This window comes from Pyxicephalus adspersus, chromosome 1 (genome assembly GCF_032062135.1).
Source record: "Pyxicephalus adspersus chromosome 1, UCB_Pads_2.0, whole genome shotgun sequence".
Classification (NCBI taxonomy): domain Eukaryota; kingdom Metazoa; phylum Chordata; class Amphibia; order Anura; family Pyxicephalidae; genus Pyxicephalus; species Pyxicephalus adspersus.
The window spans coordinates 5,792,491-5,806,466 of NC_092858.1; the positions used below are offsets into that span (position 1 = coordinate 5,792,491).

Consider the following 13,976-nt stretch of genomic DNA (forward strand, 5'->3'; position numbering starts at 1 on the left):
AAATGTAAACAAAGGGAATGTATCAAAGTAGTAAAAGTAAAAATGAAATTTTGTTTCTTTGTTAAAAATTCATAATGCAATGCATGTATCCTTCCCATATCACAGTGAAAGCTAATAATATAGGATGCTGGGTTGGAAGTGATAGGCAAGAACCAACAATACAACCAGTTGTTTACCATTTATTCATCAATGTCCAGCGGGAACCTACATGTGCAACTACATGATTTGTCTGTTCCTTATGCTCAAAGAGACAAAAGGATTTCCCTAAAAGACTATAAAATGGAGCTATAGTTAAAAAAGTAAGGTAAAAGGTAAAGGAGGTGTTCAATGGTAAAAACAATGGGATATTAGTAGGGACAAAGCAGTTACGATTGGCCTCAGGCTCCAATAACCAAGGCTGGCAGCCAGACCTTCTTTACTACTTCTTATTGCAGGTCACCCATTGTGGTGCAGTATTGCCAATTACAGCACATGGCTCTCCATGTGATCCCACAAAACACAAGGGGAGCATCAAAAACCCTGCAAGAGAACTTGGTGACCTCCCGATGGAGCTCTTCCCTAAATTAAATAAAACTGCCTCTGACCGGAGCTGGAGCTGCTACTTTTATATTATCATTATACTTTTATATTATCATTGTTGGGTAATAAATCTCCGAATCACATTTAAATGATGGCTATGGAGACCAGGTCTACATACCCTTATTGAGCATATCTCTGCACAACCTTTAAAATGTACAACATATTACGTATTCATGCAGTGCTTTGGCCACCGTGACAAAAAAGATTTAATGAAATATGAGGCCCTTAAAGTGAAAAATTGTGGAAAGGGTTCAGAAGAGCAAAATAGTCATAGCTGGCCAAGGCATTTCAATAATTAGCTCATCGAAATCATAACAAAAGTCAATATTTAGGAAAGACAAATGGTCTTTAAAATGATGATTCCGGTAGATTTAGTATTGTCTAAAGCCAGCAGACTTTTACATCTTTTTCAGCTTTTTGTCTGCAGTGCCTCAGCTGACTTCTTTAATTTCCTTTAGAGGGCAAATACAACTTTTACATTTAGGGTTACGGTAAATGATGTGCTTGTCCATGCAAAGCACAGCAACAGAGCCACTTTATTGCAACTTTTTTGCTGCACTTTTTGTTCCACCCGCTGCTGATCTGTTTTGCTGAGGACTCAGGGGAGGGACCACCCCCAAGGAACAGCACTAGACCAATCATCAAGCACCTGCTATCTAACTGAAAGGAAGGAGTATGAAAAATATGGGGCAAATCCAGAAAATGGCTACTGGATCTTATATTGTTCAAGATAATAACTAAGATACAGACAGGCTAAGATCATGGGAAAGATAGTTCAACCAAAACAGATATTTTAGTTATAAGTCAAATTTAGTTTACTCATTGGCTCTCCTTAAAAAGTAAAGTATCCCTGCACTAATGCTAGACTTTGTTCTATTATTTTGGAGTACTGGGTGCTCCTACTCCACTGATTGGCTTTCATCAATCAATAATAGGGAACCATGCTAAATGTATTCAGATTATCAATGACAGTCAGAGAATACATTTCCACGCAGCTCGTTCAACATAGATCAATGTGTGCCTGATAATACTATTCTATGGATTGCATAAGTCTGTGCGATCACCAACTAACAGCTTAAGTGGTTGGCGTATTTCCAGGTCTGGGATCTCTGTGCTGTATGATCTTATGTATAGCTCCTTCTATGAAGGATGTGAAGATTCTACTCTAAGGCCAGGCTGTCACTGACAATAACCATACTTCTGCACCAGGATCCTCTGTGCTGAAATCCTACAGCCTTATGTATGGCTTCCGGCATTGGTATCTTGCCACAGGGGGCAAAGAGAATGATTTTCTATTTTTAAGCCACCTTGAGCATAGCAAGAAGAAAACCAGCCTTCTGTTAGAGTTCACAAAGCCCTAAGCAAAAATCGCAGTGGCACCAGAAGGTCATAAACTATAAGTTCTGGGTAGGCTGACAATGTAAATAGTTTTTTGCAGTAAATATAAAAGATAAATACTTGCTAGGATCATTAAATGCCTGCTTGGTGGTTTTAGACTTCCCAAAATAAACACATTGGACACTGCTTTAAGAACACCTGTCATACTAGGTTAAATATTGGCACAGGACATATAATTACTGCCAGAAGAGTGAACATTTTCAATAAAATTGTGCAAAAGAAGAACTATCCTTGTTGCCCAATACAACCCATTACCATTATTTTTCAATCTCCCACAATGGACTGGAAACATCACAGCAATTTGGACTATCTGCCATGGGCAACAAAGACAATTCTAGCTCTGAGGTTAATTTCAAATTGTCAACAAAATTTTGGTAAGTTCTGCTTGAATGGAAGAAGACATTAAATAATGGCTACAACATTTGTGGTAACACACAGACAGTATGAAAAGTAAAAAAAGGAAAGACTGATACAATACCTTTCACTACCTTATCCAGATAGTGGGCTTGGGAAATAAAAGACAGGACATTTAAGGTAGGGTTGAATAAGTGCTGGGCACCAGTCGGCTGTGCAGGGGATATAGAAGCACAAAGGGAAACAGAAGGAGCCATGTTACAGTGATATGTTGTGGTACAGACAGAGAAGGGATGAAGGAACACAAGTGCAGGCTTGGAAGGCAACATTCATTGTAGACAAGTTACTAATACATGACTGCCCCATTTGCAAAATCATCACACCCTACCCAACACCCAGGACTGACTTCAGGTGACTTTGGAAACACTACAGATAACATTTGGCCACAGACAAGGTGTGTATTGGGGGAAACATGGCTTTCATAGTAAATCCTTATAGCTGCCTGCCAATTTAGGTTTTGGTTTTCCATAAGCAATTCCAGTGCACCCATGCCATCGACACCATACACAGACAGCTTGAGGTTCGTGTACGTACTTCTGATAACCTTCTAACTTATTTCTATGTGTCTGAGTAGCAAATTACACTTGATGACTTTTGGGCACAAACAACAGCTAAACTTTCCCAGTCATTTCTCGGATCAGTACTGGGGACTCCACTACTGGGTTTGTGTTCCAAGCCAAGTGGATTGCACCAAGAAAAACACAATTAGAGGATTATCAAAGGTACTTGCAGAAGCAATAAAGTGTCTGTGGTTTTTCAGTACTGCAAACATAGATGTGATACAGGTACAAGGTCCGAATTTTGTAAGTCCCCACAACTGCTCTGGGAGGCCATAGAAGGCAGATACAGTATGGTGACTGATTCCTGGACACCAGAATAATCTTTAACCTGACATAAGAAAAGAAAAGGAAATCTCCCTTACATTTGCTACTCAGAGTACCCATAGACATTAGATAAAAGCAGAAACAGGGGTTTATTTGTTGAGCATGGTGTGCAAACCATCTGTCTGAAGTGTCGGTCAAACCCTATATATAGGTATATGTGTTTATTGGCCCTGTACCATAATCTTCCTGAGAATAGCACATACACTAAAAATTAAGGAAAAAAGAATACTGATAAGGAAGATGCTGTAACAGTGAAAATGATCGATTATTATTAAGGTCTTTCCAAGCTGTCATTCCTTCAATGCTCCCTAACCTCTCCCCAATCTCAATTGTTAAACGTAAATATGTACCAAATACTAAACCCTTCTCAAAACAGAATTCTAACCCTTGACCTAATCCATAATTACATTTTTAAAAAAACTAAAAATTTTAATGCTATTAGGGTTCTTTCCCAGAGACTAGTTTGAATCTCTACAGTTGGAACGTTACCAATAAATCTGGCATCTACAAAATGCAGCTGTAGATCGTGCCAGAAATGGAGACTTGGTGTCAGTTCCTATGAGCTGAAAGAAAACTACTACTACCCAAAAACAGCCGAGTGGTTACTAAAAAGTGCTGGTTGGTGCACCACGCTAAAAAGGGCTGGGGAGAATATTTGGCAGATATTTAAAAATCCAAAGGTACTTTTCGGGATGAGGAAGGAATTTGATTTTTGGTAAAATACGAACAGTTGCCCAGGGCAGGTGTATAACTTTTCTGGACAGGCAAAAAGTTGAGTTTGTTGGGCAGTTGAACTGTATTGGGCAGTTGAACTAAGAAGTCTTCATTCAACCACTGGCAGCTCATCCTTTTAAAATTATACTGTAATTTAGAGAAAAGTCCTGCTATTTGGGATCGGTGGGATGTTTTTTTAAAAAATGTGAGTTAATTTTAGGTTCATTTTCAGATAAATTAATTTTGGAGAGCTTCAATCTCAGATTTCTTTTTTTTTTAATTATTTTTGAAATTAGTGACTATCAGAGAGTTCAAATGCCTCTACCTAAGTTTTTTACCTTGATTGTTTGAGAATGCTAATATGTAAGAAACCAAAGGTTCCTTTCAACTTCTAAACAATAGTCAGGAGCAGGGCACCCCTAGTCGGTGTTGGTAAGGATGGCAAAGGGTGATGAAGTGGCGTGAGAGAGTTTTAAGGACGCAGTGGGAGATGTGTAGAATGCTTGTATGGCCTGCAGGAACAGATTTGGAAATCCTATGTATCACAAGGCAAGGAACATAAAGGCCAGCTTAATCTATTAAAAGCCTTTTTGGCATCGAGGCTCAATAACAGAGCTGATCCTTTTGTCATCTACTAAATCGGCTGTGGGTTTTGTGTTCTCTGATGGCTGTGTGGCACAAAAACTCCCCTATGAGAGAGTATGAGCATTTTAATGAATATATGAAATTTTGAATTAAAGGAGTTTGTAGATAGAAAAGTCTAAATGTATTGTCCATGATATTTCCTTTAGGGGAAACAAAACGGGGATGGATTTTTCATAGTGAATGCAGAGCCTTGGAGCAACAAAGTTAATGTTTTAGTGCAATATGCTTGAGAAAGGGAAGGCTCCTTGAAACACATTGTTTGCAGCCAGCCTAACTGATAGTAGGTGGCCTTCAGCAGTTACTGTAGACAGAGATGGGCTTGGCAGGGCCGTACATTGAACCACTGATGTTGAGGTCACCTTTTGCCAAAGTCAGAACTTTGTCTTGGATCCATACTACTGGCCACAGCATCAGAGAGCTCAACCAGTATTCCCCTTACCATGGCCAAAGTTACAAATCCTACTTACGTGGGCAAAAGTGAGTAAACTATGGTCTTTTCTAAAGGTGGAGATCTGTGGGTTGGGTTATATGGAATGTGAAGGGACACAGAACATTTGTTGAAATAAATAGGATGGCTACCACTGCTGTCCACCTTCTTAAAATTCTGGTTGGACAAAATACTAGTCTGGCTGCTCCAACAGTTCCATGCTCTCTACATCACTGGCCTATGATGCAGATCAGAAGTAGGGATAAGAGAGTGAGAAGTTCAATCTTGTGGCAAATCGGACCTTTCTCGCTTACGGAAAATGTAGACGAGAGCGGCCTTCTGATTCGCTGAGAGGTCAGGCTCTCGCCGAGCAGGAGGATTCCTCTGCGATCCCCGGGCACTATTGGTAATTAACCTCTAGTGCCCCGGGGATCGCACAGCTGCAATCACTGAGAAGATGCCCAGCACAGGAGAACCTCCTGACACTGTACACAACTGTATTTGTAATACTTGTATCTGTGGCCACAGCCACATTCATTTAGAAGATCCCCAGCACTAAAGGTTAATAACCTCTAGTGCTGGGGATCACAAACAGGAGGATTCCCAGGAAATCCTGTGAATCACCTGTAAATCCTCCTGTTATCATTTTCTCTAACTTCCGATGGTTGTGCGAAATCAGTTTGCCAAACTTTTGCCTACTCATCGGAAGTTCAAAGAATTTTTCGCGAGAATGCCAGACGCTCTGCCGAAGTTCTGAGGTCAATGTTGCTTTAAAATTTCAGTTTTTTTTGTACTATTTCATCCAGCCAAATAAGCAACTATTTAATTTTCTGAAGGTAGTCAACAATGGCATCATACATGTTATCTAAGTAAAATTTTCCAATGAAGCCTATTGCTTTGTTGATGACTCCTTAAGTGGGTCACTAAGATAAGGACCCGGTTCCACAATGTAATCCACAGCAGAAAATGGTGAAACAAATTTGCTTTTCCCATACCTTCTATACTGAAATAGTTGTCATTGCCATCCCAGGACCTATAATTCAAAATGCTGTAGTGACTTCACAAGTATTTTTGAACCCCTGCCATTTCCCCGGGTCTTGCCAGAAGAATGATGATTTCACACTAGCCCAGGTGTTAAAGGTATACATAGGGAAAAGGTCTCTGCAGCAAATGAAGGTGAGGGAGTCTAAACTGCGTAAGTGGCCCTGCCATGTAAGTGTAAGGTCCACTTTAAAAAGCATATTATCGTTCCATGTTTGTCCATAAAGGATCATTGTATTCCATGTGGCCAACAGATGCTTTATCTCATGTTTATGGGTTCCAACATTGTAAATTCATTTAGAAAGTAATGAGTGCACATTCCGTGTTCCAAGCCCTTGTCTGTCATGGGATTATTATAACAAGCATCTGAGACCATTAAATATTATAGTTTTTATTTTGTTATTCTCATAAGTGAGAAAGAGTCTTATGCAAACTATATCCAAACATAATTAGAATATTCAGAAACATTTGACTAGTGCAAATGCAAACTTTTAATTTAGCAGTATGGCCTCAGAAGCTCATTAGTAAGGGTATCCATCTTCAGAGTACCTAAACTTGCTGGCTTGTGTTTATAGCCCCGAAAAAATTACCCCAAACACTGTTCTTCTTCATCCAGGTACCTGAAATATGATGCTTTAGCATTGCAAACTGATCCAACTCACGCACCAATTTCACATTTTCTTCAGTAAATTTTGAAAAGTCACCTGACACTATGGTCTAAACCAGTATTTCTCGACCTTTTTAACATGGAGGAACCTCATGGTAAAGCTCAGTGCTCAAGAAACCCTCAGCATCTTCTGGAGGAACCCTGGTTGAGAAACCCTGGACTAAACCATAGCAGGGTTTGGGATCTATGTGAGGCAGTCAGTCATAATCTCTGCTGGTGCACAGATGCAGAGATGGCGGAAGCACCTGGAAAGTTAGCATTCATGTGATTTTAGTAGGTTAAGAAGCTAGACTTGGTGAGGAGAAAGCCAAAAATGATTTTGGGAAAAAGGGTCCTTTATAAGAATAAAAGCAGGTCACAAAGAACCATTGGGTCTTCCTATGGACCACCCATGCGGTGCCTCCCAACTTGTTTAAAAGGAGGCACAAAATCTAAGACTGCATTCATGATATCCTTTATATAGGGTTGGGGTTATTTATTTAGTCTTTCAGTAACCTCCTCCTATTTTATTCTAGTCATAAATGTTCAAGCAATTCATATAAATCTGATGTATTTGCTGCTTTGGGTTCCAACCCAAAGTTTCCTTTTCTTAAGCATCTGAAAAAAAAGGAGATTGCTTTGTATCTAGAAAAGCCAATAAATTCAAGTCTTCTGAAGATGGAAGGGCCCTTTAAATCCCATTATTCATGGATGCTTTCTAGTCCTATAAAGACATTACAAATGCATTAGGATGAGCAGCAATGGATCACAAGATATTTCTTCCAGCGGTGAAGCAGACTAAAGGCATATAGATTAGAGACTAGAGACACATAGATGCACATAAAGACCGACACACATAGACATACACATACGGAGGGAATGCCATGCAAGCAGAAATTACACAAGGACAAGGAAAGCGCTTACCGGCACGTTTAATATCATTCTGAGTCAATGTCCTTTCATCTGTGCCAATATTACTGAATCTTATGACTTTCTGCTTTTCTCACTGCTCCCTGCTATTCTCAGTGACGTTTATGACTTTGCCAAATTGTCTTAGATTCAATAAATTTATCGAGCCAATTCTCCAGCTAATAAAATTTACAAGGTCAGCAATTGCATTTTTTTTTGGAGACTCGATGAATTTGGCTGTTGGAAAATCTTTATCTCATTCCCAAAAAAACTATCTGTGAGGAGTTGTTTTTCAAGAAGGAAATATTGTGAGACACTGTTGTCTGTATGTCAGACAAGTTAATTACCATAGACTGAATGCCGAGTAGAGAAATCTTTTTTAACCACTGAGAGAAAGGAACAGTAAGGCACAATCACTGTGCAGATCTACTAAGCAGGAAGCACAGTCTATAGAGTGAATGAGCAAAAATGGTTTTCCCCAATGTAGAGATGAAATTTTACACACAACAAGATCTTTAAAATGTAACACACATTCATCAAGAGGTTTACAAGGAAAAGATCACATTCACATAGATGAAAAGACTTAAAATTCTCTTGAATGCAACCTACAAAGAAAACCCACCATGGGAAACATAACATTTCTGCTACTGAAAACTCTAGCTATCATCATCAGTCATTTCAGCAGTAATCTTCCAGAATATCTCATATGCATTAATGTATTTTATGCATGTTTAACTTTGAAGGTCTCTCCTGTGTGGACATCCAAAAACTCCAAGGCTGCTGTTAGGTGCTGCCATCTTGGATGAGACATTAGCAACCCCAGCAGACTCTGTTGAACTGTCATTCAAGTGATATTCTATAGCAGGGGTGTCAAACTCAAATACACAGAGGGCCAATCAATTGCTACTGCTTTATACAATAATACCAGGGTCTCTTTAAATACTCCAAATACTATTTGGCCAAGAGCCAATAAGCAGACATTGGCCTTTCTAATGTGCATACTTGTTACAGGTCTGTTACTTACAATGGCAGACGCTGAAATCAATTATTAACTTTTTTTTTAAAAAGTAGGAAAGTCTATTAAACAACATGAAAATTTCTGAGCACTCCAATCAGCTAAACAGCACAAAATACCCAATGAACCGTAAAAACTGAGATTTTGGTTGGATACAATTGAAAATACATTTGAAGCCACAATGCCTCAACAAGGTACCTCTGTAACGTTTGCACCACAATGATAAATTTTGGGGCATATATATGTAGGGTTCTCCCCAGAAATTCACCCAAAACAGGCTTACACCGGAGATAAACCCTACTCTTTAAATCCCAACTGTGGATGGTTTTTCCTTATTTAATCCCCTCTTTCTCCTTGGAAGTTAAAAAAAAACAAAAAAAACATCTAGAGCTCTCCTCCACAGTTCCTCCTCCTTATCAAAGGATGTCCTCAGTCCTCCAGGTTGACTTACGGCCAACGACCTAGAAGACTGCAAACACAGGATGTCAACGATCCACCACCTAGGAATGGAACCCTTCGTTCACAGTATCTAGACATAGAGACTGAGGTGGTAACCATAAGAAGAAGATGGAAGATGGATGAGCACCCAGTGCTTGTGACGAGCCAAAAAATATCAGAAAAAGGTCCGACCTTTACAGATGGGTGCTGGAGATGGAAGGTTATCCAATCCAGGTCCTGTTCTTCAGGCTTTTCAAATGCTAAATCCATTAAGCAGGACAAAAATGGCCTGCGCTAAGAGGTGAAGTTTACATGCTACAGGTAACATTGCTTAGAACATGTGTTGGTTTGTGTAGATAGGCATATGCAGCTTGCTTCAGGTGCAATTAGCCTACATTTGATATAGGTAGCACACTAACAGATGCAGTTGGCCTCCTCCCAAGCCCATTTTGCATTCCCAAAGACCTGTTTGGAGAGAACGTCACTTCTAACACACACACAAAAAAACCCCATCAACACCGGCCCCAAAGCTAACACTTCAAAGTGCTCACAAACCTTCAGATCCTATACATCCTTGGAGACCATTGGTAAGGAATCAGGAAAGAACACCTTGTACCCCCTTTTGATGCCTTCAAAAACAAGATATAAATGAAGCCCTCTGTAGCAGACAGCATACTTTAAATGTACGGCAGTAATGTAAGTCATTCACCAGAGCAATGGCATATAAATGTATAATAAAAATTGTGTATTTATTGCAGTGTCTGGCCTTGTGTCTGTGCTGTAATCAGATGCAGATTGCTGGTGCATGGAATGCTCTGTCAATACGGAGCAATACACTATAAAATAAAGCTTTTGGCTACAAACAGGCCCGTTATTACGGATGAACTCATAAATCAGGTTAACCCATACGTGTAAGGTCTTTACCAGCACAAACTTCAGCTGCTGCAGAAAGTTGGTGCTGAAAAATTGTTTGGAATCAAAGATTGGGAAAGACTGTGACATCTACAAGCATAGCAAATTTACAACCATGCACCCAGGCACCTCAAGGTGCATACATGTATGTCCTGTTGACTTTTGAGAACACCTGCAATCCCCAAAAGTCATTCTAATAAGCATGTGACAACCATGGCTTGCAAAGTCATGCTCCATCTTTCCACTCTACCATTTCTCCATTGGGAAGAATGTCACCCTTACAAATAGCCAAAAAGATCATTGGTGTCACAAACTGATCTGAGAGTCACACGCTCATTGCTCATGGAACCCCGGTGCTCCGGATTGTCCACGCACAACCAAGCCAGTGTACACTTTATCCTTAGCACACCCACCTAGATGCCTGTTTGTTAATGTAATAAAGGATAACCACACTCAGAAATGCTCAAATTCTAGATTCCTGTAATCATATATACATGTGGCTTTTCCAATGGGAGAACATTTTTAAAATATTAGAAATTACCCTATAGTGTTGCTATGGGTGGGAGTGCTAAGCTTTCTTATTAGTAAGCCTAGTATCCTCTATAAAGGAAGCAAGCATAAAATATCCCTATAATAAATTCTTGTTACCTTTCCAATGGGGGAAATGGTAAACATGTTTTTGGAAAAATCATCCCTGACTATTCTATATTTATCCTGTACTACTTCTGCAAATGGACTGGGTATATCAGAGGGAAAGGGGAATGGTGATTACAGTCCCTGGCTTAAGCTTAGAAATTGACCTCCATGCTATGGAACTGTTACAGAGAAGTAGTCAAACACTTCCAGCTATAATGGTGTCAGGAGCTGCAAAGGAATTAAGGAACGGTGATAATAAGTAACACCGGGGTGGGGGGAAGGATATGCTTTTCCAGAGACACTGCCATCTTGTATTGCCTGGATAAATTACCACCAGGTCACTAACACAAATTAATCTTAAACAATTTAGCTCACCGTAAATAGGAACATTTAAAGCCCCATTGAAGCCTCACTCCTTTTTACCTCTTTAAATCCCTCTCTTGTTATGTATGACTGATTTCTGCCTTCAGTTGGGTTTTTTAATTATTTTTTAACCAGAGCTCCAAAGTGCCACTCCAGAACAAACCCATGGTAATAAAGATGAAACAGCAGAGGGTTAAAAACTGTCAAACAGCAAAAAGTGTATTCAAACCTTCCATATTCTATTTTCTGAGGACTATGAGGGTTATGAGCACTTACCAGCAGTCACTTAACAACAAGACTACACTAATTACAACACAAACAACAAGAAACACTAATCAGAGAAAGCAGAAAGCAGATCGATAGGGCTTAGGCCAAAGTCAGGAAAATCAAGGCGCTTGACAAGCTAAAACCTATTTCAGAAGAGTGTAGAGAGATAACAAATATATACGGAGCTCTTGGATGAGACTTTTACATCTAAAAGTATGGAGTGGGTCCACACTTGAGTTTGGGTGTTCCCAGTGAAGGATATTGTTATTTCTACAGGATACAATTTTAGACAATTGTGCTCCTCCAACCTTGTGCCAAGAATTTGGGGAAACCCATTTCTCTTAAGAATACCTGGGCCTTTGTGCACAGAAACCAATTCCACCAGGGCATGGTGTGACTATGGGGTGTAGGAACTTGAAGGTCTTGACTTTGACTTTATTGAATAACTTTTTAAATAAATCAATACACTGATTGAGATCTTCAACCAGCTCACATAGTAATGGGTCTGAGGTCCACAACTCCTGACCATATATTGTATAACTGGGCAATATTGCTACCTGGGGCAGTAAAACAAGCTTTCCAAACCAGTAAAAACCCAGTATTGGGCAAGAATAAAAGAATTAGGTATACTGTAAAATTGCATGTACCTGAGCTGCTGAAGATATTATTGCTCGTCCATGATTATAACCCGATTTTCACCCATGCTCTACACCATGGGTCGTTGCCAAAAGATAGATTTGGTCAAAATGCATCAATAAAACCATAAATAAGGTTTAGTTTTTGTCTAAAGCTAAAAAGGTGATTTTAATGTAATATGTAAAATGAATGTATAGTAATATATAAAACTGTCCAAAATAACAAGCAAAGTTATTAATCAGCATTAACGGCAGGTCTATTCCATCTATGAATCTCGTAAAATTGAACTTTTTGACGAAATAGGGAAAAATTCCTACTAAATAAAAGGGGCCTTAATCCTGAAACATCTTAATAACAGTAGGGGTACTACAATAAATAAATCCATAAACTCCAATTCAAACATGCATTTGATTTTTTTTAACCATTTTCATTCTCCTAACCACCAAATGAAAGGACATTTTGATACAATCCAACATGGAATATGAATGAAGCTGAGAACCTAGGACGAAGCCAAACATGCCATGAGGACACTCCTTTAAATATAAAAGCATGCCTCACTTCCTGGAGCATTTCCATTTTTCAACATTTTAATACATTTTATTTTTCATTTGCCCTACCAATAGTGCAGTGCTCTCCATTCCAGCCAGGGCTGCATTCGCATTTGCCGTCTCGACAGGTTCCATGCTCGTTACACCGGGGGTGGCAGGCTCTCTGATCGCAAGCGGTTCCCATCCAACCCTCGTCGCAGCGACAACTGCCTCCGATACATGTGCCGTGACCGCCACAGTCTGCTGCACAGATTTCTGTTGGAGAGGACAAAAAGCAGATAAGGTAAAAGAATACTCAGATAAAATTAAAATAAGTGGAACTCCAAAGAAAATAGTTTTTTTGGCGAGGAGTTGAGGGTTTTGTTGACTTCTTTGACCTCAGTGGCAAAAATCCCTCCATATCTTCTAATGATAACAAAACAGGAATTGGAAATATCTCCAATGGCAATAAAATATTTACCTACTTTGGTTTGTTAATAATTTTACTTGTCTCACAATTTTACTATAGTAAAATAGTTGTCCTGTAAGAGATCATAAATCAACACAAACAATGAACAACCAAAACAATGAACAACCCCGCTTTAGGTTCCTCGTGTGCTTCTCACCCCAAACAGCTCTGACCTGTCAAGCCAAAGACACCACAGGACCTCTAAAGGTGTCCTGTGGTATCCGGCACTCAGATGTTAACAGCAGATCCTTTAAGCCATTCTGCCTCTGCCAACCTGCTCTCTTTCCATTCATTTGTCATCCCTTTCCCAGACACGTACACACACGTACACAGATAGCCAAATGACCTAAAAAAAAACTGATTAATCGGACTGGATCACTGGTATTGTGTCATGGTCCAGTCCTGATGCTTACATGCCTAATATAGAGACAGACAAGGCTCAGAATGGGCAGCTTGACTGGCCCGTGCCTTCTGTGGGATATGACCAGGTAGATTTAGGACTTAAGGAGCCATTAATTCTGGATGTGGGTCGGGAAGGAGAAAGGGCCTGCTCCCAATGTCAGGTAGAACCTAATATTTTGTCACTGGCCAATTGGACAGAGTAATTCTATATAATGCCCGAACTTCTCCTGGTTAATACCATCCAATTGTCAAGCAGAGTGCATCATTCTCATTAGAAGAGAAGGTGGTAGTTGTCGTCTGACCTGGTTCATAATATCACATGCTGGTATCTATGTATTCATACAACAAAAATAATTTGTACTTAGACATTAACTAAATAGGATACCCTGAATACGGTCTTGCCGAAAGGCCATTTGGAGAAAATAGGCCTGATATATAATTAAGCTTTCCAAGACTAGAGAAGAAAGACTATCATGGGAGAACGGGGAGACCCATCAGAACCTGACATCACAAATGCTCCTTTGGATCACTTGGCACAAATTCCTGCAGACATAAAAAAATATTCCCAAATGAGTGGAAACTCTTTTAGACACAAAAAAAGTGACCAGCTCCATTATATTGGCCATAGTTTTGAAAGTCAACCAAGCTCACATA

The 13,976-nt window shown here is 39.6% G+C and overlaps 1 protein-coding gene across 4 annotated transcripts in view; it reads right to left on the bottom strand.

Moving 5' to 3' along the window:
* TENM4 (teneurin transmembrane protein 4) overlaps positions 1-13,976 on the bottom strand; it is a 152,310-nt gene that overhangs the window by 63,267 nt on the left and 75,067 nt on the right. For 2 of the 4 annotated variants that reach the window (XM_072401489.1, XM_072401461.1), the window contains 2 exons: positions 12,542-12,727; positions 2,456-2,482 (listed from right to left, as the gene is read on the bottom strand). In XM_072401489.1, the coding sequence (XP_072257590.1) occupies positions 2,456-2,482; positions 12,542-12,727 (213 nt within the window). The remainder of the gene's footprint in view (positions 1-2,455; positions 2,483-12,541; positions 12,728-13,976) is intronic. The other 2 variants (XM_072401479.1, XM_072401470.1) reach the window with 1 other exon arrangement.